Here is a 24,495-nt window from a genome sequence, read left to right on the forward strand (position 1 = left end):
CGAAAGTGGTTGCGCGGCAGCAACGATAAGACGTAATATAAGCTAGATTACTAGTGAGGATATTGCTAGTGTACAGGATGCTTGAAGAATGGTCATTTTTATTTAGAGTTAGAACTGGCCCTAGTATCGACAAAAAAAGATCAACGCCATTTAGCGTTTGGCAATACTTTACACTTTTTCAAACTGTCTTTGGTTTTTCTGTCTGGAACTAACATTAGACACTTATTACTACCCTGATTTCACAATTGCACTAATTACAGCAGTTAATCAATGCCATCTAGCGTTTGGCAATACTTTGCACTTTTTCAAACTGTGTTTGGTTTTTCTGTCTGGAACTAACATTAGACACTTATTACTACCCTGATTTCACAATTGCACTAATTACAGCAGTTAATATTATTTTCACACTAGAAAAATGCCACGCGTCATCTAGCCATATGCTAGATGACGTTGATAGTTTTTTTGTCGACACTCGTGCCTATTTCTACTCATGCAAGTTACACATACTCTTTGCACTGTCCTGCAAGATAAGAGTTAGTTCAGACGTTTGGGGAAAATGCATGGGATTTCCTATAGGGAGAATGTTCACATTGTTCACACGTATCCAAACTGCAAATATTGACAAAATATTCAAATATCAGAAGTCATGACTGAAGATACAGACTTGGAAGTTAAGTTTTTAACTTCTCTAACTTATTTTTTAGCTTCTTCTTTTTTAAGGAACTTCTTTTTAGCTTCTTATAAATCTGTACAAGGGCAATCGAATTGGGTATTTTATGATGCCTGATAGTCGACATGTTTTTCAAATTTCAAAAATACCGCCACAAATTCCCAATAACTTCAGCCCTCCGTACGGAAAAGCTAGGGAAAAAATCCAAACCATACTCCGAATTGGAATTACGAAACTCCCAATAATGGGAATTCCCAAACGTCTGAACTAACTCTTAAGACCAAAAAAAAAAACAGCTATTACAACTTGAAACGAAAATTTAATTTTACTAGTTAATCCTATTAGGCACAAGAAGTTCTCAGGCCAGACATTTATTATAATATCAGGACGTGGCCCGTTTCCTTTCTTCTGTTTATCTAAGTACTAATTTGCCACTTTTCTTTGCAGGAAGAAAATACGCGTCTGGGCAAACTCTGGCTGGAACATCTGTGACACAATTGCTATTCTAGCTTTTATTTTAGCCTTTTTTTTTAGATTAGACCCTAATATTATACCGGAGGCAAGAGTGATTTACAGCATTAATATTATTTATTGGTATGTTCGGATTCTTCGAATATTGTCCGTGAGCAAATTTTTAGGACCGTTAGTAACATTGATCTTTAGATATTTTTATACAATGGCTTATTTTGTTGTCCTTTTATGTGTGTTCTTATTTGGATATGGTGTATTTCGACAATCATTGCTTTATCCAGAAAATGAACCAAACTGGGAGTCACTTAGAAATGTTACATACCAACCTTATTTTATGATCTACGGCGAACTCTTTAAAGAAGAAATAGACGCAGCCTGTGGAGAGCCAGGGTTAGACGCATGCGTACCTGGTCGCTGGCTCAACCCGCTGGTAATGACTTTTTACCTTTTAATGTCCATTGTTCTTCTTTTGAACATGTTGATTGCCGTTTTCAATTCGATTTTTATTCGGAAGAATCCTGTCGCACGTAAAATATGGATGTTTCAAAGATACGCGGTTGTTCTGGATTATGAAGGGACTCCCTCTCTCCCACCACCTTTTATTATTATATCCCATATTATTATTTTAGGAAAGCTACTTCATAGAAGATCTCGGCGTAAGTGTGGTTTGTTTGATAGAAGCTTAAAGCTATATTTAGATGAAAAACGATTGGAATTGATTAGAGATTTTGAAGAAGAGTGTATGGAAGATTTAATTAAGGATAACAATAAAAACGAGCGCCTTGCATGTTCAACATACGTACATGAAATTCAAGAGCAACTCAAAATCATACAATACAAATTAGATGCATTTTCTTCATTACCCAGCTTGGTTTTAAATAAAATAGAAGTAATAGAAAATACAATTAAAAATAATTATTCAGACAAAAGAATGTTGAGTATTTCAAAAATGCCATATACTATGCTCGAAAAAAATCAATCTCCAACTCCAAAAATTAGACAAGGCGATAAATCCTCACTCAAGTTTTTGGAATCCAATGTTGTTAATAGTGATAATAGTATGAGTTCCTTAGAAAATGATTAAGTTGTTATATTTTTTTATTATTTAATAAAAGAAAATATTTGTCATTTTTTTCCGTAAGCAATTGACAATGTCGAGCAGGCTCTACTTTAGCATTATTTGATTACAACCCACATAGGCGACAAAAGTATAAAATGGAGTAGCAATAAATAAGAAAAAAATTCAAGAAGAAAAAATACAAAATCAACGAAAAAAACGGGTAATATTATGGGGAAGGGACAAGAGCCATGCTTAAGAGTTTGGTATGCCATATTCCCGACTTAGAAACAAAATCAGAAACACCGAAATTATTCACAAGAAACCGGTTTTTACCCACAGTGGATTATAAAGGGGAAAGGACAGATACGTATGACGCCATGTATCCAAAGGACCATTCTGAATAAAATTCGGAATGTCCCAGTTACGAAATCCAAAAAGCCAATTTGGGGCATTGAAATCTTATGAGAACGCTAAAAACAACTAAAACTAGGTGCAATAAGGACGACAGAAGGTTCTTTTAACCTGCTCAAGGAGGCACACTTGTGCCTCTATAAAGAGGCGACCCACCACAATGTTAAGCGATTTCAGGTCCTAGAGGTCGCAGAGAGACGGCGGTAATCGCATTTTGTAGCCCAAGCTCAAACTAAGAAACTTGCAAAATTTCATCCTCCTCCGACTTTATCTTCATGGGGTAAACTGGGCCGGAAGTTTCTACCCTCCCACCACAGCCCCCCTTTAACGTTGTCCGATTGGGCTGAAATTTAGAGGTTAAGCTTTACTAGCGCCCGAAAGCTTATCCTCGAAATTTTAGCTTAATCCGATCACTCCTTCCCTGTTTTCAAAAAACCAAATATAGCCACTTAAAATTCATCATCATCATTTCTTTTTTTTTCTTAGCCACGCCTACAGGCCACAGTTGGCAACGGATCCGGTTGAATGAGGACTCATTCGAAGCAGAATTCGACCTTTTAGGGCCTTTTGATATTTTCATACCGAAAAAATTATCCCCCGAATTTACATTTACGAAAAACCTTGTTTTCCTATATTAGCCCATGTTAATTTTTCCCACCACAGCCCCCCTTTAACGTTGTCTGATCGGGCTGAAACTTAGAGGATAAGCTTTCCTGGGGCCTTGAATCTTATCCTCGAAATTTCAGCTCAATCTGATCACTCCGTCCCTGTTTTCCAAAAACCACATATCAAGATTTTTGGGAATTTGCTTGCGTCAAAAATAGCTTCCATTTGCTAAACAACAATTACTATTGTGTTTGTATAGTCCAGCGGTTGATAGTCCAGACTATTAGGCAGACAACCTGGGTTCGATTCACCATTAGAGCAACTTTTTTATATACTGAATTTAAACTTTAAAAATAAACTCAGTTTCTTTTTTAAATTATTTGAAAAAAATTACGTTTTCCAAAGAGCTAAAGAGGCTGAGTTACAAGGTCGACCCTTAAAACGTACAGGGATTAGGAGGCACAGTTGGGGGGCTGTTAAAGAGGCTGAGTCACAAGTTCGAACCTTAAAACGTACAGGGATTAGGAGGCACCCTGTACGACGTGATTTGAGTATTCAGGAATTAAAAGCCTTAACACAAGAATGTTCAAGAGCGGGGGGTTTGGGGGCGGCAGCCCCCCAACTTTAACTCCTGACACGATCAGCTAACAGTTAGTCAAGCAATAATAAGTAATAAACTGTACAAAAACGTGCAGAAATTATTTGAAAAAAACTACGTTTTCTAAAGAGTTAAAGAGGCTGAGTTACAAGGTCGAACCTTAAAACGTACAGGGATTAGGAGGCATAGTTGGGGGCTACAGCCCCCCAAACCCCCGCTTTCGCAGCCTTTAAATATAAAAAAAAAATCTTTAAACTGAAAGTAAGGAGCGACATTAAAACTTAAAACGAACAGAAATTATTCCGTATATGAAAGAGGCTGTGCCCTCCTCAACGCCTCGCTCTTTACGCTAAAGTTTTTATTGTTTAAAAAAAGAGTTGTGAGAAAGTCAAACTTTAGCGTAAAGAGCGAGGCGTTGAGGAGGGCACAGCCTCTTTCATATACGGAATAATTTCTGTTCGTTTTAAGTTTTAATGTCGCTCCTTACTTTCAGTTTAAAGAAATTTTTTTTATATTTAAAGGCTGCGAAAGCGGGGGTTTGGGGGCTGTAGCCCCCCAACTATGCCTCCTAATCCCTGTACGTTTTAAGGTTCGACCTTGTAACTCAGCCTCTTTAACAGCCCCCCAACTGTGCCTCCTAATCCCTGTACGTTTTAAGGGTCGACCTTGTAACTCAGCCTCTTTAACTCTTTGGAAAACGTAATTTTTTTCAAATAATTTATCCTATCCAGTATCCTATCCAGTAAACACGAATGGTGGCTTTTCGTGAGGCATCCGTGACCATCGGTTTTTCGGTTTTTTGTCCATTTTTGAGCCACTGTTCGTTCTTACATTTCTTTTCCCTTGTTTGTGGTCATCATTGGGGCTTATAATAGAATCTAAAGTTCTTTTCCCTTTTACTGACCCTTCGTTTAGCCGGCTTCCGCCTGGTGTGGCAGGATCTGCAGTAGTCATTGGCCTTTCGTAGACAGTTGCATCACTATCGCTAGCGTTACTATTTTCTATGTCCGAACAAGAGTCTCTATCACTTTTTTAACTCAGCCTCTTTAACAGCCCCCCAACTGTGCCTCCTAATCCCTGTACGTTTTAAGGGTCGACCTTGTAACTCAGCCTCTTTAACAGCCCCCCAACTGTGCCTCCTAATCCCTGTACGTTTTAAGGGTCGACCTTGTAACTCAGCCGTAGCCCCATGTTGCAAGATACCTTGCAACTAGGATGCAACAAAACCAGTTGATTAACGAGAATATGTTTTGTTAACTCTGCCTTGCTCGTATTGCTCAGAACCTAACTTTAATACAAGTTAATTTTATCAATAACTATCTTGAAGATAAGTACTTGTTGAAAACCCTGCAAGATTTTATGAATTTATTTATTTAACGCTAGGGTAAGCAATCACTATCCGTAAGAATTTCAATTTTATATTTTAAAGAAAGTAGTTAGCTCAAATATCAAGTCCTAAAAACCTCTGAAGGTTTTATTCAATTTGTTCTACAACTTGTATGCCGCGTGGATGACACACTGGACTTACAATCCTGTATCCTTAGGGATGCAGGTTCAAATCCTGGAGTAGCTAAGAACCTAGTCCTTGCTTGGGTTGGAGCTCATTGGTGTGACTCTGCAAGCTCAGGCGCCTGCGGTTTGGAGGCTGTAAGTCTTTGAGGCCTACATGAACCAAAATTCAGCAATAAATAGAGATACTGGAGACATTTCATTAAGCCCAATTTACGACAGTTTAATTTTGAAGGACTCAATCAATATTTTCACCCGGTATAACTTGAAAGAACCTATTAGGACATCAAATGATGAAGGAATTTATAGGCTAGCCAAAGCAATAGCAAAACAAAAGATAATAGCCCAGTCATCTTGTTGGTTTTCTTTTTATTTGATTCCAACCTGGTTCTTATTTAGTTTCTGTTCTGTCGTTGACAAGTAAACTTCGAAAGATTCGATTTTCGTTGGTTTCTTTTTTGTTTAGCACTGAGGACGACTCGGCGGAGGTCCTTGTCGAAATATTTGCTTATTTCTTCTTTTTCATGGTTCACCACTGGATGATAAGATCTTTGTTCTTTCACCTTTTTTTATTTTATTTTTCATTTTGTTATTTTCTTTCCTCTCTGAGTTTCATTTGTCATGTATAGCCAGTGTGGTCTAAGAATGTATTTAAGCAAGAGCTCCGATCCAAATGGGCCCACCACACCACGAGTTACATTTTACTGCTTGCATTAATATATTATAGAAAGTTTTTAAACCAAGAAAAAAAAAAGAAGAAAAAACAATGGGATTAAGGACGCTTCTTGATTACTAAGGTCCCTGTGACCACCGTGCAGTGTGTAGCTACAGCCGGGTTCAATCTCTGGGTTCTGTATTACCAAGTCAAGGTCAAACCCACTACGCCACCATAGGATATAATTCTTAAACAGACCCATCTCTTGCGACAGGCGAGATTGAACCAGAGAATTATTGATCAAAAACAACGGCCTTATTCACTGCACAGTCACAAGGTGTTTGTCCGGAAAGCGATTGTTTACCGTGATTTTAAAAATCAATTGCTCTTATCCACAGAGAACGTTTAGCTAGTGTTTACATCTAGATTTAGTCTGAACCAGAGTTTGATCAATTTATAATTGTTTGAGGCTGATCCAATTAGATGGCTTCGTTATGGATCCTTAGCTGTATACAAAGAACCTGAACTATGAAATGAGAATTTAAATCTGTCTCCTTCTTCTTCTTTTTGTTTGAATTGTTCAAGAGATACTTTCACTTAATCTCACCGCCGAAATCAAATTCCGACATATGACCACAACATTAGCTAAAACCGAATTTTGGAATTAGCTGAATATTGGTATAAGTAAAATCTCAATACCTTAAGCTTTTTGTTGGTTATAATATGAAATATTTTAATTAATAAAAACTCCATCAAAATTGTATTTCAAATAGTTTATTAAAGAAACAAGTTTGCATTAAAAATTAAAAATAATGGCAATAATGTGCATTATTCTATCAAACTCTTCAGAATTAAAATTAAACTAAAAAACTAATAATCTCAAAATATTCACTAAAAGAAAAAGGGATTACAGAATTGATGGCTGACTTCAAAATATTCAGCAGCTTTGATGACTAGACGTATTTGAAACATTTTTGTTTGTCATGCGGTATTCTTGTTTTAGATAATACAGAGTCCACACGAAACTGCGTGTTCAATAGAGGCATATATCCGTATACCTAAAAAATAAATACATTTAATAGATTAAGTCGTACAAGCCTCTTTAACTATAAACAACTAATTGGCCATAACCAAGGCAGTACTTTGACTTTTCTTCAATAATTTTTGACTATATTTTGACGTCAAATTTCTATGGCGTCCTCGTCTACGGCATGATACTCGATCCCATAGACAAAGAGGCCAAGGAAGTAAGGTTTAGATTAAATTTCAATGAGACAAAGAACTTGGCCACATCTTATCCTCCGCTAATGTTAAAATACAAAGACAAAGGAGTTAAGTATCTTGGGAGTTGGATCGAATATGAAGGTGAAATAGCCATCGAAATCAAGAGGAGAATCGGACAAGTGGCGACCTCTAGTGACTTGTGACGAGTATGGCGTAGTACTATACACTCTATGCGCTCCACCTCCTGCATAGCAATGTGATGTCCATCTTCTTTACTAGCAAGGGCTGCAAGCTAAACGTCCTCCTGAAGAAACGCGTCCTACCCTTTGAAAAACATGTATCTTAGAAGAGTCTTGAACATACTATGGCAGGAAAAGATCACCAACATAGAAGATCATCAGCGACCCGGTCAGCCATTAGTTGAAAGATGTCGATCATGATGGAGACACACCTTACGACGGCAGTATAATCGGGACCTGAAAATTGCGTATCAACCGCAATAGAACGTTGCGGCTGTAGCTCAGATACAAGATTTATGGCGAATTTTCGTAGACACCCTCTGCGCTATCTTGGCTCAGAAGCGTCTAAATTAAGGATTAGCTAACAATTTTGAGTAGGTTCGGTTGTACAGGCTGAGAAGTAGTAACTTTTGTTCTTTACCAGCATTAATTTCCTTCTAAAAAAAAACGAAAAAAAACAACTATGGTCCTCTGTTCTTGTTGATTATAAGTAGTAATCATCGGAATCATAATGGCTTAACTCGTTGAATTCCCAGGCCAACAAAGCCTGCAGAAGTTTATCAATGGGAGATTAACCTCGCAAAATGTTTTCCACGGGGAGAGGTGAAGGTCTAAAGAAACTGGAATTTAAAGTGGCATTTTTTAGTTTCATGAAATTTGTGATTTGTTTTCATATTTTTGGTCTTCTAAGGGGAGGTGGGCAGAAAGTTCTCTCTTCATTCCTCATTGGGTGTAAGTGTTCTTTGCAGAACCATAATTCACTGTTTTCCAGCTTTGAAGGAATATTTTTAACTAAAATATAAGCTATTCCTAAGAAACCAGGTATTTTTTTATTCAATTACCCCATCCTTCAGAAGAACCTAAACATTCGCTGACGACATTCCTGCATACTGATTCCAATTTTTTTTTTTTTTTGCGAAGATGTATCTTCGTATACACACGAATCTTTTGAAAAGTTTCTGCTCTAGGGCATGATGTCATAATTGAGTGATTTCGGTCTTCATTCCCTGAAGTACCGTTAAGTTCCTTGAAATGCTGTCATGAACTGGTTTTTCCAAAGATAGATAACAAAAAGAAAAAGAAAAAAAAGGCAATTTTATTACAAATTGACAAGTTCAAAACAATATTTAAACTTTATATTTTTTAACTAGAACATAACTTTGGATTAAAAATTATAGAATATTAGGCCTATACAAATTGCCAAAAAGTTTTCTTCAGAAAACCAAGCAACACTAGGGCTACACTACATTTTAAGGACTATTAAAAAATTAACAATAAAGTAAATGAAGGACATTAAAAAACTATAAGGCATGATGAGTCATGTCCAGGGAAAAACTCCCCTGAAGAAGCAAATGGACAAATAGTGATACCATCTTCTGAAGAGCCATTGGATCAACCAGTTGAACAAGACATCGAGGAGAACGATACATCATCTTTTAGCGATGTATCATCAATTAGTGAATTTTCTGATCTTTAATCACGATTGGTAACAGAACCCTGAATCATTGGCCTGACTGCACGAACAAATGTCAGAAGGCACACGCCCCTTGGACTTACTTCAAGCCTTAATACCGAATATTGAGGAAAAGATATCTGTTGGTGGTTTCAACAAAGCAATCCTTTTGAGGATGCTGATTTCGCTGATTCAGCCTAAGAAATGAATTCGCGTGCAGCACATTTCAACTATGACGGACGTTCTGATTTTGATTCAAAACTCAAGCAAGATTCTTATTCTTACTGGAGCTGGTGCTTCTGTTGCCTGTGCTAAAACAGATTTTACAAGTTGCGACAGAATGCATGCTCATATATCAAAATATTTTCCTGACTTGCCAGATCGAACTGCGATGTTCGACATATTCCAGTTTCAAAAAGATCCCCGGCCTTTTTTTCGAATTTGCTGGTGAATTATGGCCTGGTGAGTTAGAGCCTTCGCTACGTCACAGATTCATACGTCATCTTGAGAAGAGGCATAAGCTTTTACAGAATTACGCAGAGAACATAGACGTAGCATTGGAGCAAGTAGCAGAGATTCAGCGCGTCGTCCAATGCCATGGGTCTTTTTCTACCACCACCTGCATGCAATTTCAAAATACTGTGAAGTCTCCCGAGACTGAAGATGACATAAGAAAAATATAGTTCCGATTCGTCGGAAGTGTCATCCAGTAATGGACAATTCTTAGCGAGAGGCAGTGATCGTGATATTTGGATCATTAGAAGTGAATATCCAACCCCTACTGTTTTAAAGCCAGATATAGTGTTCTTTGGAGAAGGACTTCCTGGCACGTTTCTTCAGTCCATGGAAAACGACGTGGAAGCGTTGGACCTCCTCATTGTGACTGGTTCATCTTTGACAGTTCAACTTCTTGCTTCAACACCAACTGCAGTTTCCCAATCTGTACCTCAAATGCTAATCAATCGAGAGCCTTTCCGGCACATGAGGTTTAATGTGGAGCTTCTTGGAGATTGTAATGTGGTCATTAATAAATTATGTCACATGCTTGGCGAAGATTGGAAACAAACTCTGCCAAGAAGAAGCTGTTAGTGAAATAGTACAGTTACCGAAAAATTCCTGGGAGTAGTTTGTAAAAAAAGCCAACTGTCACAGAAGCATCAACTGCAGAATTGTATCTAAAATCTATTGCGGAGGTTCCATTTAAATCAGAAGGCAACTCATCGAAGAAGATACATATATAAATGTCTCAGACTTGCCCAGTGGTTGGTAATTGTATGAAAGTTCGCTGTTGTATATCTGCAAAACTAATTCAAATAAATTGACTCGTTATATTTCCCTATATTTGTGTTCTGTAAAACTAGCATTTTACTGAAAACTCAAAACCAACTGAACAAAACAGGATAAAGAACAGAAAAGTCCTTAAGTAGCCTGCAGATTTAAAAAATATTCAAGCAAGCTAAATTTTCAGAGAAGCACTAGCTTTACAGATTTCTAAAAATATAGGATTCTATATATTTCTACAAATTACAGCGTTTGAAAAACCCCCTTCTTGGTTAGTACTAGATCTCGAGTATACTTTTGTACTAGTTGCTCAAGTAACAGTTCGGTATTATCACTTGACATTCCTTGTCCAGTACAGATGATTAAGTTCTCCCTTTTCTAAAGTTTATTTAATTACGTTAAAGAAGTTGTTGGACAAAAGCAATTTTACCAGCGTCTCATTGTTTAAATCCGTACTGCCAGAGCTGCTCAAAGGGGGTCGGGGGGGGGGCCCGGATCAGCTGCCCCGGGCGACACAGCTGGGGGAAATCGCAGCTGGTGGGATTGCCCACTTTGATCAATTTTTCACTTTGATTCGGCTTGTTTGCTTATATTTGAGTCGGGAAGGGGCGCTGTAAATATCTTTTCCCCGGGCACCACCAATCCTAAGAACGACGCTATGTACGATTTATTTCAGCACCATTTGAAACTAGTAACTGACAAATACCAAGCTAGCCTTCTCTAGTAGCATAATGCATGCTGACTTTAGATATTAAAATCAAAATTGGGGTCTACTCTCTATTCTAGAAGATATGCAGCTATGTCAAAGTAAATGTAGGACAGAGCTGCATTTAAGGGTGTCTCTTTATTTGAATCTGGACAACTTACTTTTGCATTTACAAATATCTAGCCGCACTTCTCTGGCAGTATAATGCAAAGTCGGCTAAAAGAATTATCCCTGAAACTGGAGTCTGCTCCTTTTCTAAAGATTTCCCGACTCTAATGATTACAACTTATAATTAACAATAACAAAAGACTAGTTTTGTTTTCAGATGAAAATTAAAACTTAAAAAAAAGAACACAAATTATTGCTTTTCAGCCCACACAACCGAATCTATTTAAACTGAAAATTTAGTGTTATCTAATCCCTCCCTAAGACTTCCTGAGCCAAGAATGGCGCGTAGGATGTCTACGAAACCTCGTTATACATCCAGGAGCTGAACTACAGACGTGACGGTCTCCCTCTGTAGTGGAAGAGACAAATTTGTATTTTTCAGGTTTCGGTTATACTACCGTCATAAGGTGTGTTTCAGTCGACGCCTTTCGCTCCTTTCCACGGGGCGCTACTCGTATACTCCATTTGAGAGTCGATTATATCAACTTTCTCTTTATTTAGCACATAAGTCCATTGGGCCAGGACTATAAAAACAAATAACCTATGAAAAACAAGCACTAAATAACCCTTAACGCCACAAGCAAAATGATTTTACTTTATGTTATACATAAACAAGAAATTACGGTTTAAAAACTTACACATCCTCTGAAAATTTCCTCCTACATATCCCAACTATCCGAACAAACCGTGCCACTCGTCTTATATCCCAAAAATTCCAGCTGTTTGATAAATATTCGGCCAATCTCGCCCCCCCCCATCCCGCCACATATACCAAAGAGCTAAAACCTCCACCTCCAAAAATCCACTGCGCTACAATAGGATATCTCTTTTTTTCGTTTCTTTTATGTGTGTTACTCTACGTATTATACTATTGGAGAGTGTGAGTGAAAAATAAACAAGAAAAGTAATAAAATTCTTTTATTTATTTATTCTTATTCCTTTCCATTCATCTGATAAAGACGAAAGGGCCATTGCAGTTTTTTAGAATCTCTACTCCACTTTAAGATGTTGTCATTGGCAAATAGATTAAAAGAGAAATACTAGTAGATGTTGTATTTTCAATTGGAAAAGGCGAGTTCTCTGCTTTCATTCTCTTAAGCAAACATTTTTAAGATCTTAAATTGTAAATAGGAATAAATTTATTTTTAATATTTCATGAAAATGATGTAATATTAAATTAATAAATTAAATAGCACTAGAGCTTTTATTAACAATAATACCTGAGTGAAGAAGTTCATGCATTTATGTCTTTCTTCAAAATGGGTTTCATCTTCAGATAGAGTTACTGGACAACCAGGACATCGGAATGTCCATCTATTGGTTACCTAAAAATAAATTAACTAAAGTTCATAAACTCGTGAAAATGCCTATCTCTGAAGCTTTCCTACCTCCCAAAAACAACAACCACAGCCCTTCCACAAAATGGGCAGAGCTGAGCTATTAGAACAGGGCTAAAAATTTAAAGGGCTTCACCTTCACTTATTTTGTATATATATATATATATATATATATATATATATATATATATATATATATATATATATATATATATATATATATATATATATATATATATATATATATACTGTAGCATTAAAAACCTTGACGAACGAGGGAATTAAACTATTAGTGTCTTAGTCCATCATTAATTTGTTTTAGTTCATTATTTTTTTTTATCTGTTATTGATTTTAAAGTTGTTTTTTTTTTAATTTGACTTGAATTTAGCTTAATTTTTTTCAGGAAGTTGTATAAATTAAGTGTCCCGGATATTAGTTTGACTCTGTGTTATTCAGAGTTAGCATATAAATTTTGTCTGATGATGACTGTGGCTGTGATATTTATATCTTGTTGCTCCTTACTTTAAGTTGAAAAACTTGTTTTTTTTGTTTAATTTCTGATCGTTTCTTAAATAATGCTGGGAAATTTCATCCCCCCTTCATAGCAATGTACCTTCCCCCATGGAAAAATCCTCCGACGTAACCCCCGACATCCTCCCACACCCCCCAATACCAGAAAAAATCAACCCCGAAAACGTCTGTATACTTCCCAATAACCAATACTATATGTAAACATTGGGCAAAGTTTATAACTTGCAGCCCTTCCCCCGGGGACTGTGGGGGATTCAGGCATCCTCAAAGAAATAGTTATTATATTTTCCGACCATGCTGAACAAAATAGTTATCTTAAAATTTTGATCTGGTGACTTTGGGAAAAAATGAGCGTGGGAGGGGGCCTACTTGCCCTCTAAAGATTTTTATATCTTTATTGCCTTATTTGTAATTGTGACAAAAACTGCCACTGATCGGCATGGCGATGTAAGGCGTTTGACAATAAAATCGTATGAGAATGAGGGTAATAATAAGTAAAATTACTGCTAGCACAATAGGTTTAAACTTATTTCTGTTTATTTTTCCCGTTGATAAAAGCTTCAAAATATGCAGCCCAAATATTTGCACTTCTTTAGGATGTGTGTACAAAAATATCTCAACATTTTCTGTCCTAATTAAAACTTTTATTTTAATTTCATTTGAAACTTCGTGAATTATCTACTTGAACCAAATAAAAACCAAATAACCTAAAACTGTTGACTTTTTACTGCCATTGAACTGCCACTTAAACTAAAATAGCACGAATCCAATTCTATATCTCGAAAAAATTATACAGGCTCAGTAAGCTCATCTTAAATATTATGTTTTTATGATAGTCTTCTGCTTTCTGAAGCATATTCAACACCTCTGAGTAAATAGTGCAGATTTAGTAAGTCCATTCTTAGTTCTTGTATTTTAATACAGAAAAAATCCTATATGTGTGATGTCTACCTAAATACAAGTGTCTCAACATTGCCCAAAAGAGACGCACATAACCACAAGTTAAAATGAAACTGATGTATTCTCATGTCTCATACTGAAATATGTACATTATTGCTTCTTTTTATCGATTTAAACATAATTCTGAAAAAAAAATTTTCAAAGGAAAGTAAAGAGCAACACTAAACTTAGCACAAGTAAAAATAAAGTCCAATAATAATTCAACTGAAAACGACCAGGAATTACTATCAACAGACAAAAGAAAAAACAGAATGAACAAGAATTAAAATAAATAATCATTTCAGACACTGATGTAGATGAAAAAACATATTTTAAAACGATTAAAAATTAAACCGAATCTTTAAGTTAAACTTAAAACGAACAAACATTTATACAAACATGAGTTTGGCTACTGCATTCTTCAGTAACCGTAAAAGTTCTAAAGCCTATTGTGTCATTTGCGTTTTATTAAAAACTATACATATTTTGAATTGCGTGCTTTAGTTTTCAAAATATCGACAAAAATAAGAAATAATAAGAAATATAAATAAGAAACAAAAATAATAAAGATGACTGGAAGGAACTGATGAAATAGAACCGAATATTTAAAATATGATTATATTAATTCCCAGAAATCTCAGCAATTCAGCATTTCATTTAACTGTAGCTTTAAGCATTTTATTTTCCTGCTTGCTTTAATTTTGTTTTGTTTCAAGTTTGATTTAGTTTTTACTCGTTTTAAGATTCATTTATTGATCTATATCAGTATCTATTATCTCAATGCTTGATATAATTATTTTGATTTCTGTTCGTTTTGAGTTTCATTTGTCCGTTCATAGTAATTTCAGGTCGTTTTCAGTTGAATTATTATAGGACTTTATTTTTACTCGTGCTAAGTTAAGTTCTTTTCCCGAATTTTTTTTATTAATTTCTATTTGTTTTTTGTTGCCAGTGTTTTATTATTGGTTAATATAATGAACATTTCTCCAGCTTTTCGGGTCTTCGGCTTAAGAATTGAAATATACAATTCTAATTTAAATTCTTGCATAAAGTGATGTGAGCGCGATCTTTGATTGAATTCAATATAATTACTGTATAAATTTCACTCAATTTGAAATCGAGGTTTGGAAGTGTTCTTAAACTAAGACTTTGATTCAACAGTAATTTACAGAAAATATACTCTAAAGAATCCTGCTGGGAGAACGCTCAAGGTATTACACGCGAATGAAGATGGAATGGGAAAATGAATATATATTAGAGACATCACGAAGCTCACTTTATTTCTGACTCTTTAAACCCTATTTTTAAATAGGTTTAAACCCTATTTTTAAATATATTTATCTTTAAACCCTTTTATATGTGACTTTGACGTGAGTGTTTGCTCGGTTTGGTCTGAAAAACATATCATTCGGACAACCTGAGCGCAAATAATATCTCTTGGTTGAGTTTAGTATCCCTTTGAAAATTCCTTGGAAATACAAACTTAATATACTAGCCATCTTTTAGATACTTCACACATGGATACAAATAGGCAAACTGGATTTTTTGATTAATTTCAACATTTCCTCAAACTTTAAACTAAATATCATTAGCCAGATCTTGAGATATTACAGATACACCCGTTTGACAACCGGAGTGCACATATTTTCTTTTGATCGAGTTCAACCTCCCCTTCAACATTCGCTGAAAGTGTCAACTTAATACCCTGTTCCTGAGATGCTGCACAAACTGTTTTAACAAGTTGGATATACACATTCTTTTGATTTAGCTCAACATCCCCTGAAAGTTACACCTAAATACTATTAGCCAATCCTGACATATTGCGTATACGGCAACTTTAACAACCGGGACGGACATAGTTGTATTTTACTTAGATTTAACATCTCCCTCAATATTCTCTGAAAGTTTCAACTAAAAACCCTAACCGTTTCTGAGTTCATTTTGACAACCAGGATGCATATGATGTCTTTTAATTTAGTTCAACATCCCAATTCCCAATCTACATTTCCTGAAAATTTCAACTAAATAATCTGAGCCGTTCCTGAGATATAGCAGCGACGCCCATTGACAACTGATATGCACACAGCGTCTTTAGGTTAGATATTCTCAAAATTCTCTGAATATTTCAACTCGATACCCTTCCACAACTGTTCTTGAAATATTGAAGATATGCCATTGCCATTTCATGTAGTGTCTTTTGATTTTGTTTAACATCCCCCTTAGCATTCCCTGAAAGTTTCAAATTAATACCCCGTAGCCATTCCTGATATCAATAGATACACCCAGATACGTCCTTTTGACAACTTGGATGTCCCTAGAGTTCTTTGATCTAGTACAACATCCCGTCAGCACGAAAGTTTTCAACTTAATAGTCTTAGCTATTCGTGAGATCGCAATTGCAAGTAGCCGCAGTAGCAGACTATAGTTGCATTCACAGTCACAGTCACAAGGAGTTGCAGTCGTAGTTATCGATTATCACAGTTGCAAGCATTCGCAGTCTTTTTAGGCACAGTCACAAGTAATCATTGTCGTAAGTAGTCGCGGTCACAAATTGTCGCAGTCATAAGCAATCAGTCACATGTAGTCGCAGTCACAATGGCAAGAAGCCTTTGTCGCAGTCGCAAGTAGTCAAAGTAGCAAGTAGTTGCAGGCAAATATGCAAGTAGACACATTGGTATCCACAATTAGTAGCAGCCACAAGCAGTTGCACTTACAGTTGCAAGTAGTAGCAATATCCTTTACAATTAGTCGTAGTCCCAGTCGCAAGACGTCGTAGTCAAAGTTACAAGTAATGACACTTGTCATAAGTTGTCACAGTCGCAAGCACTTGCAATCACAGTCACATGTAGTTACAGTTGCAGTAGTAGTGGCCCTGTAAACTTCAAGCTAATACCCTTAGGCGTTCCATTGTAGATACTTACTTACTTGTACTTGTTGCAGGACCAGACACGGATGCCTCACCCGGCATCTAGAAGACTACGTATGATTGACTCCCATTTGTAGCGATCTTGTGCCAGCTCTTCAGCAAACCGGAGCCAGCAGTTCTACCACTTTCTGTCAAACTTTCTAAATCCTCCAATAGGGTCGAGATCGTTCTTGGCAGTTGTCCACTAATTCTTAAATTGACCGCCAGGTCGCCTGCGCCAATCTGGCAACGGGGCAGCTAGAAGCACTTGCTTTATGATGCGGTCATTGGGCCTATTCTGTTTGACCATCATGGCGGTGGCTTCAGTGTTACAGCAGCGGTGCTGCACATCAATATTTGAGATTCTGTCAAAGTATCGAATCCTCAGGAATTCTCGTAGACAGCGGTGGTCAAGGGCTTCCAAATTAGGGAGAGGAAGCGCCTTCAGTGGCCAAGTTTTGGCTGCACAGAAGAGAACAGATCTAACAGACGCTTTATACGGCTTGGGCTTTGTTGACTCTGTTCTGTATGTCAAGGTCACAGCCGCCACGAGTCTATTATTGAGCCAAGATAGGTGAAGCCATTGTAGATACGCTCTTTCAGGATGCATATAGCGTCTTTTCATTTAGTTCAGCATCCCCCTCAACATTCCCTGAAGTTTCACCGTATTGCCCTCACCTTTTTTGTACAAACCCAGGATCAAATATTTTCTCTTTACCAATGGTAATTCCTGTATGTAATCAAAGGGCGAATAGCATAAATCCCAACCCTTGCCCCAGGAGCTACAAGGGGACTGGCATCCCCAGAGACTACATTGGCATCTCCGGACTACACCATTTAGAAAAAAAATGTTCTTTTGTCCAAATTTTGAGCAGTTTTAAGTAGCGAGCATCTAAATATTGAAAGTGGGGGTGATGGAGGCTGGTTGTCTTCCCATAAATTTCAAATATCCCCATCAACATGCCCTGAAAGTTTCAACTTAACAGCCTAAGCCATCCCTGAGTATTTCCTGATACGGCCTTTGACAACCAGCATGGACACAGTTTGTTTTGATTTTGTACAATACCCCCCTCAGCATTCCCTGAAAGCAGTCATAAGTAGTTGCAGTCACAATAACAAATAGTCACAGTCACAAGTAGTTGCGGTCACAGTTGCAAGTAGTAGCAGCCGCAAATAGTCGCAGTCGCAAGCAGTCGTATTCGAAGTGGCAAGCGGCCACAGTTACAAGCAGTTGCTGCTGCATGAATCTTATTCGCAGTTGCAAGTAGTCACAGTTGCAGTCAAAGTATCAGTAGAGGCTCTGAATGTTTCAAGTTAATACCCTTACTCGTTCCTAACATATTACAGATAAGCCCTTTTGACAACCTTGATGCACTATACCATTTTGACAAGTAAGATGCGCTTAAACTCCTTTGATTTAGTTCAATAGTACTAGTGTCAGTAAGAATAGCAGTAGTATTTACAGTCGCAATCGCAATCATAGTAGCAGCAACAGTACTAGTATTAGTAGTCACAGTCGTAAGTAGTAGCAGTTGCAGTCACAAGTTGTCACACTTGCAGTCGCAAGTAGCCAAATTTTAGATAACCTGGATGCACACGGTATCTATTGCTTTATTCTAACATATCCCTCAACCTTCCCTGAAGTTTCACTTTAATAACCTTAGCCTTTTTGGACAAACTCAGGATCGAATATCTCCCCTTTTTCAATGATAAATCCTACGTGCAAAAATGGTCAATCTGCATAATTTATAATCCTTGCCCCAGGGACTGCGGGGGGGATTGTGTACCCGGAGTCAAAATTGCTAGAACTTTTGTTTATCTTAAAAAAATGGCGTTTCAAAATTTCTATCACCGTTGAGAAGGGGGGCATCTAAAAAGGGCAAGGGGGGCTGGTTCTCTGACCTTAGTTCACCATCCCTCTCAATATGCCCTGGAATATTCAACTTAATTCCCTCAGCAGTTCCATAGATATTACTAATATGCCCTTTTGACAACCTTGTTAGACACCCCCATCAATATTTACTGAAATTTTATCTTCATACCCTAAGTCTTTTTGTGACCCAGAATAAAAAATGCACCCTTTTCAAAATAACAAACCCTACATGCAAACAATGCGCAACTTGCATAGCTAACAGCCCTTCCCCCTACGAATTAAGGGGAGTCATATCATCACTGGAGGCATAATTATTTGACGTTCAGACCATTTTATAAAAAGATTGTTTCAAAATCCTGATCGGATGTCTTTTAGTGAAGGGTAGCTATTAAGGGTATAGGAGGGAGGCTGTTCATCTACAATCATTTTTCACTCATAAAAAGGGCTTATGGTCTAAGCAATGTGCATTTTTGTAATTTCGCAATATTTCCCAGTGAGATTATTTTGAAAATAAAATTATATTGTCTTAAAACGTAAAATATTACACTATTTTTTCTTGAAAAGGTTATAGCACCCTTACCTTCACTGGAGGCTGACGTGTATAGTGTGAGACTAAGAAATTCATGGCCAAGTCTTCACAATTCATATACTCGTCGACCTTTTCCCGAATTTCTTGGGGCATGGCATAGGTATAAAGATAGGAATAGTACTTGTGGAAAAAAGCAGCCCCTGAAAAACAAAATTAAAAACTTATTTTATATTTAAAGTTTCCCACTGCTTTGAAAAAAATTATTTACACAGAGTTTCTTAAACTAACAATGAAATATATATTATACCGAAGTTTTTAATTAAATCTCTAGATTCAATCTCTCGAAACTAACTTTAATTCAAACTTGTATTATTCAAATTGGTAATTTTTAAATCAAATCCAAAACTCGCTAGAATTTCAAGCTTTTCAAAATATTTAGTTTATGGGCTGGTTTTATATATATACACATACTCTTTTAGTAAGATCCACGGTGTTGCCAAATATGTTGGCACCATTCATTAGTAACAAGTTACTCAGCATTTATGTTTCCACGAGCTACCAGAACACTGTCAGTAAGAATCAAACAGTTCGTGGTAACGAACTGTAAGCATGGAGCAACCCGGCTCATTAGTAGGCTAACCGAATCTCTAAAAAAAAAATTTATATCAATAGATGTATCAAAAGAATCAGATTTTTATGCTGATTTCAAATATATAAGTTTCATCAAGTTTAGTTTTATAGATCAAAAGTTACAAGCCTGAGAGAATTTGCCTTATTTTCGAAAAAAAGGGGGAAACAGCCCCTAACAGTCAGAACACTTTAGTGAAACTTAAACCATCAGATTCAGCGTATCAGAGAATCCTACTATAGAGGTTTCAAGCTCCTACCTGCAGAAATGTGGAATTTTGTATTTTTTTGCCAGAAAAAAAGACCATGGATACGTGTTTATTTGCTTTTTTTTTGTTTTTGTTTTTCCGTGGTGATCGTATCGATCCAGTAGTCCTAGAATATTGTGAGAAGGCTTATTCGAACAGAAATTAAAAGTTCTAGTGCCCTTTTTAAGTGACCAAAAAAATTGAAAGGCAACTTGGCCCCCTCCCAAGCTCATTTTTTTTCCGAGGTCACCTAATCAAAATTTTGAGATAGCCATTTTGTTCAGCATAGTCGAAAATCTAATTAATAAGTCTTTGAGGATGACTTAATCCCCCACAGTTCCCGGGGGAAGGGCTGCAAGTCATGAACTTTGTCCATTGTTTACATATAGTATTGGTTATTGGGAAGTATACAGACGTTTTCAGGAGGTTTTTTTTTTTGTGGTGGGAGGTTGGAGTAAGTGTTTACGAGGGAAGATCTCCATGGAAGATCTTTCATTGGGGGAAAGGACTTTTCTATGAAGGGGGTGCCGGATTTCCCAACATTATTTAAAAAAACGATGAGAAATTAAATAAAAAAAAAACAAGTTTTTTTTCAACTGAAAGTAAGGAGCAACATTGAAACTTAAAACGAACAGAAACTGTTAAGCATATGAGGGGGCCTACTTCCATGGCAATGTCTTACTTTTTACGATAAAGTTTTTTTTATTAATTTCAAAAGAGCTATCTATTCTAATTAACCGGCCTTTGTGACTCAGGGGTTTGTGATTCGAACAAAATCCGAACTTTAGAGTAAAGGGCGAGGTATTGACTAGGGGACGAACTCCCCAATATGCGTAATAAAAGCATAAGAAAATTGAAGTTCGATACGTAAGTTAATTCGTAAGTTACGTCAGAACAAAATTTCGAGAAAGCCATTTAGCAAAAAAAAGTAAAATTAATATACAAATTTTGTTTTAATTATTCATGCACGGTGAGCCAAAATCAAACCTGCATTAATTCAAAAACGTTCAGAAATTAAATGAAAAAAAGTTTTTTTTTATCTAAAAGTAAGGAACGACACTAAAACTTAAAACGAACAGAAATTATTCCGTATATAAAGGGGACTGTCCCCTCCTCAACGTCTCGCTCTTTACGCTAAAGTTAGACTCTTTCTCGCAACTTTTTTTTTTAAATAATAAAAAAACTTTAGTATAAAGAGCGAGGCGTTGAGGAGGGGACAGCGTAACTTTTTCATGGGTAGGACTAAACTCGATGAAAATTATATATTTGAAATCAGCATTAAAATCTGATTCTTTTGATATATCTATTGGTATCAAAATTCCGTTTTTTAGAGTTTCGGTTACTATTGCCGGGTCGCTTCTTACTTACAGTTCGTTACCATGAACTGTTTGATACATTTTTTTCGTCCGGCCTTTTTGTCGGCCTTATAAAACCCCACTCTCGTTTTTCTCTTACTTTGGTTTTTATTCTTTTTTAACGTTATTTTATTTTTTACCGACTAGGATTGTTTTTGTTTCATTCATTTTAAGTCATTTATTTCCAGCGGTCCCTTTATACAATAAGAAAAAATGAGCCTATAAAACAGCGGTGATTCGTCCCACTGTTATACCGATTGGCTGAAAATTTTAGGAGATAGTGTCCCCTATACGTGATGCCCGGATGTACTGCAGTTAAGTCACCTACCACATTAGCTTAGGGTCTCCAAAAAATTATTTACAAAACAAAATCGCAAAGAGAGAGACGAAAACGATTACAGCCACTGAAAAATAGAAGATAAATTATGAAAAATTTCCCTATTGTTTCTACTTGTTGTCTATGATGGAAAGGCAGTGTGATCTTTGTCACTATTTAAGGTAGGGTATTATCAGAGACTCTATTATATTGCAAAATATGATTTTGTGGATGGCTATAATAAAGTTTTCTGAGGAAAGTTGAGCGGAGGTCTCAACCGAAACATTTGTATATTTTCTTCTGTTTTTCACTGGCTGTGATTGTACTCGTTCCTCTCTTCTGTGCGATATTTTGCTTTGTCATGTTTAGCCAATGTGGTCTCAGATTACAAATTCTTAAACAGAGTTAGCAAGCAATTTTTGTTATACAAGTAGAGACGTGATTGTTGACAAAATTGTTTGCTAACAACGAGCCAAATTATAAATTGTAAGAAGTACCATGTGCATTTTCAGAAAAATAATTTTATATTCTCCCTTTCAAATTTTGTTCTTTTCCATTCAAATTTTTTTTACTAGTTCTGCTTTAAAAAATATTGTAATTTATTCTCGTTCTATGTCAAGCCTTGAACTCCTACATTTGGCCTCCCAATATAATTAGACATATTGAAAATTTTTACTATCTATCACTTACGAACACACCTACTTCTAAGGGTATAAAGACGTGTCCTAGCCACGTGTGTAGTATATTCCTAGCCACTTAGCTACTATGGGTGTCCATCATTCAGGTGAAACTGCTAAAAATCTCTTAAATATTGACAGCTAAGTAGACGACCCATCCCCATAAAAGAAATTTCTAAGTGGATATTATTGGAGGCCCATTGGACAAATAACAAACCATATTTAACCCCATTCTCCATCAAATACTATTCAAAAATATACCATAGAATCCCTGCAGGCCGAAATGGCCTCAACCCGTAGATTTCCTCTTATCTTGTCCCCAATGCTACTCGCATCACACCCTTGTTCCAATATGGTAGATCTTTCAAAAAATAAACCGTTGACCATTACCAACTTGAATGAATTGTGGTAGCCTAACGGTAATGCAGCATACCCTTGAAAATAATTTGTTTAAGAACCTGAAACACTACAATACCACCATCAGTTAAAAGTCTGACTGACTACACTTTCATAAATGGTATTAATTCTGAAATTTACACCAGGATTATTTAGTGCCTGGAATCCAAGGAGCTACTAACAGACATATAAATTGAAATAGCCTGCAGTAGTTTAGCAGGCCACATCAAGACGGATAAAAAGGGAGAAGGCTAACTAGTCTTGACTGAAAGCCCATAATCTCTAACTGCACAAAATCTTAGCCGTTTGTTCTCAAATTAAAATTTCATATTCGCAGGAAAGCAAACCCCCTGACAAGGATACAATGGGTATAATGGGTTGGAGCTTTAAAACTTCAAAAGAACAGAAATTTTTTCGTATATCAAAGAGGCTGTCCCCTCCTCAACACCTCGCTCTTTACGCTAAAGTTTTTATTGTTTTAAAAAATAAAGTTGTGAGACAGAGTCAAACTTTAGCCTAAAGAGCGAGGCGTTGAGGAGAGGACAGCCCCTTTCATATACGGAATAATTTCTGTTCGTTTTAAGTTTTTATGTCGCTCCTTACTTTCAGCTAAAAAACTTGTTATTTTTAATTTAATGGGGATAAAAGAAACGCATTTTGCTCTTGCTGAGATGAATATATATAAAATAAAATAGTAGAAGCTGAAGCCAACAATCAATTTACTATCAAATAGCTTGAATATTTTTCAGAGGTGTAACTGACCAGCTTACATTTTTCATAATAAAGGCTATGGAGGGGGGGGGGGTCAACATCCGAAAAGACATGGTTACTGGACTTTTCAACTATGCTAAATAAAATGGCTATATGAAAATTTTTATTAAATGTGTTTGGAGTATTGATAGGTGTGAGAGGGGATATTAGCATACAGTTAAAACATAATACGATGCAAGTGTTTCTACTTCAGTGGTTTTTTAAGGTTTTTAGGGGGGTGATAGGTTAGGTCTAGGGATCTGAATATTTTTTAGTTTTTACCAGATTTATCAGGGATTTGTTTGAAGGGGAAGGAGCTTGAGGTTTAAATCAGAATTCATTGATATGAGATTTTAATTAGTTCTCTTTCCTTTCATTGTTAATTTCCTACCTAAATCTCGTTTTCACTAAGGAATTGCTTGATGATTAACTACTAGTTTCAGCCATATAATGAACCTCAACTACGAACACTATCGTCTTGCTAGAAAACTCCATTTCAAGTGTACAATATACGCTAAACGATACAATATACATTGTATTAAAGTATACATTCATATGTTTATATAGGTAACTGTCTTGTGCATAGGCTTTTCTGAATTATACGCTATAAAACCTAAAAGTAGTGTCATTCAATCCCTGTATACAGTAATTCCACACACAAGTTTTTTCTTACCGTCAAAGCTGTGTCCTAGTCCATACGGTATATAATATACATTGGAAGACAATAAAACAGAAAAATTCTAAATGCTGTTAAATTTACCTGTTAAAACCATAGAAAGTTCGCAGGAATAATTTGAGTTATAATGCCAGCCTCCATAAAGTGGATCCCAAGCATGGAAACGACCCGGAAAACCTACAATTCGATCACGCTGCTCCCTCCACACCCTAAAAAAAAAAAAAAAGATCAGCTTTTGTTGAAGTCGGCTCTAATTGTCAGCTAAACTATTGACAGTCTCTACA

The 24,495-nt window shown here is 36.4% G+C and overlaps 3 protein-coding genes across 5 annotated transcripts in view; 2 read left to right on the top strand and 1 right to left on the bottom strand.

The window, feature by feature from the left end:
* The window catches only part of LOC148944638 (transient receptor potential cation channel trpm-like), a gene marked incomplete at its 5' end in the record, with an annotated part of 53,360 nt that extends 51,095 nt beyond the window's left edge, over positions 1–2,265 (top strand). Inside the window, one exon of the mRNA XM_089100825.1 lies at positions 1,118–2,265. Within this exon, the coding sequence (XP_088956951.1) occupies positions 1,118–2,225 (1,108 nt within the window). The remainder of the gene's footprint in view (positions 1–1,117) is intronic.
* A 4,479-nt stretch (positions 2,266–6,744) lies between these two features.
* botv (exostosin like glycosyltransferase 3) overlaps positions 6,745–24,495 on the bottom strand; it is a 55,504-nt gene continuing 37,753 nt past the window's right edge. For 2 of the 3 annotated variants that reach the window (XM_089100156.1, XM_089100157.1), the window contains 4 exons: positions 24,296–24,420; positions 19,218–19,366; positions 12,272–12,376; positions 6,745–7,038 (listed from right to left, as the gene is read on the bottom strand). In XM_089100156.1, the coding sequence (XP_088956282.1) occupies positions 6,934–7,038; positions 12,272–12,376; positions 19,218–19,366; positions 24,296–24,420 (484 nt within the window). In that variant the 3' untranslated portion in view covers positions 6,745–6,933. The remainder of the gene's footprint in view (positions 7,039–12,271; positions 12,377–19,217; positions 19,367–24,295; positions 24,421–24,495) is intronic. The other variant, XR_016142835.1, reaches the window with a different exon arrangement.
* On the top strand, positions 7,096–10,592 carry LOC148944640 (NAD-dependent protein deacetylase sirtuin-1-like). Its single transcript, XM_089100064.1, is given in 4 exon segments — positions 7,096–9,338; positions 9,340–9,542; positions 9,634–9,961; positions 9,963–10,592. Coding segments are annotated over 4 exon segments (801 nt in total). The 5' UTR covers positions 7,096–9,128; the 3' UTR covers positions 10,023–10,592.

This window comes from Artemia sp. Qi Xiang Cuo, chromosome 14 (assembly GCF_049724085.1).
Source record: "Artemia sp. Qi Xiang Cuo chromosome 14, ASM4972408v1, whole genome shotgun sequence".
Taxonomy (NCBI): Eukaryota; Metazoa; Arthropoda; class Branchiopoda; order Anostraca; family Artemiidae; genus Artemia; species Artemia sp. Qi Xiang Cuo.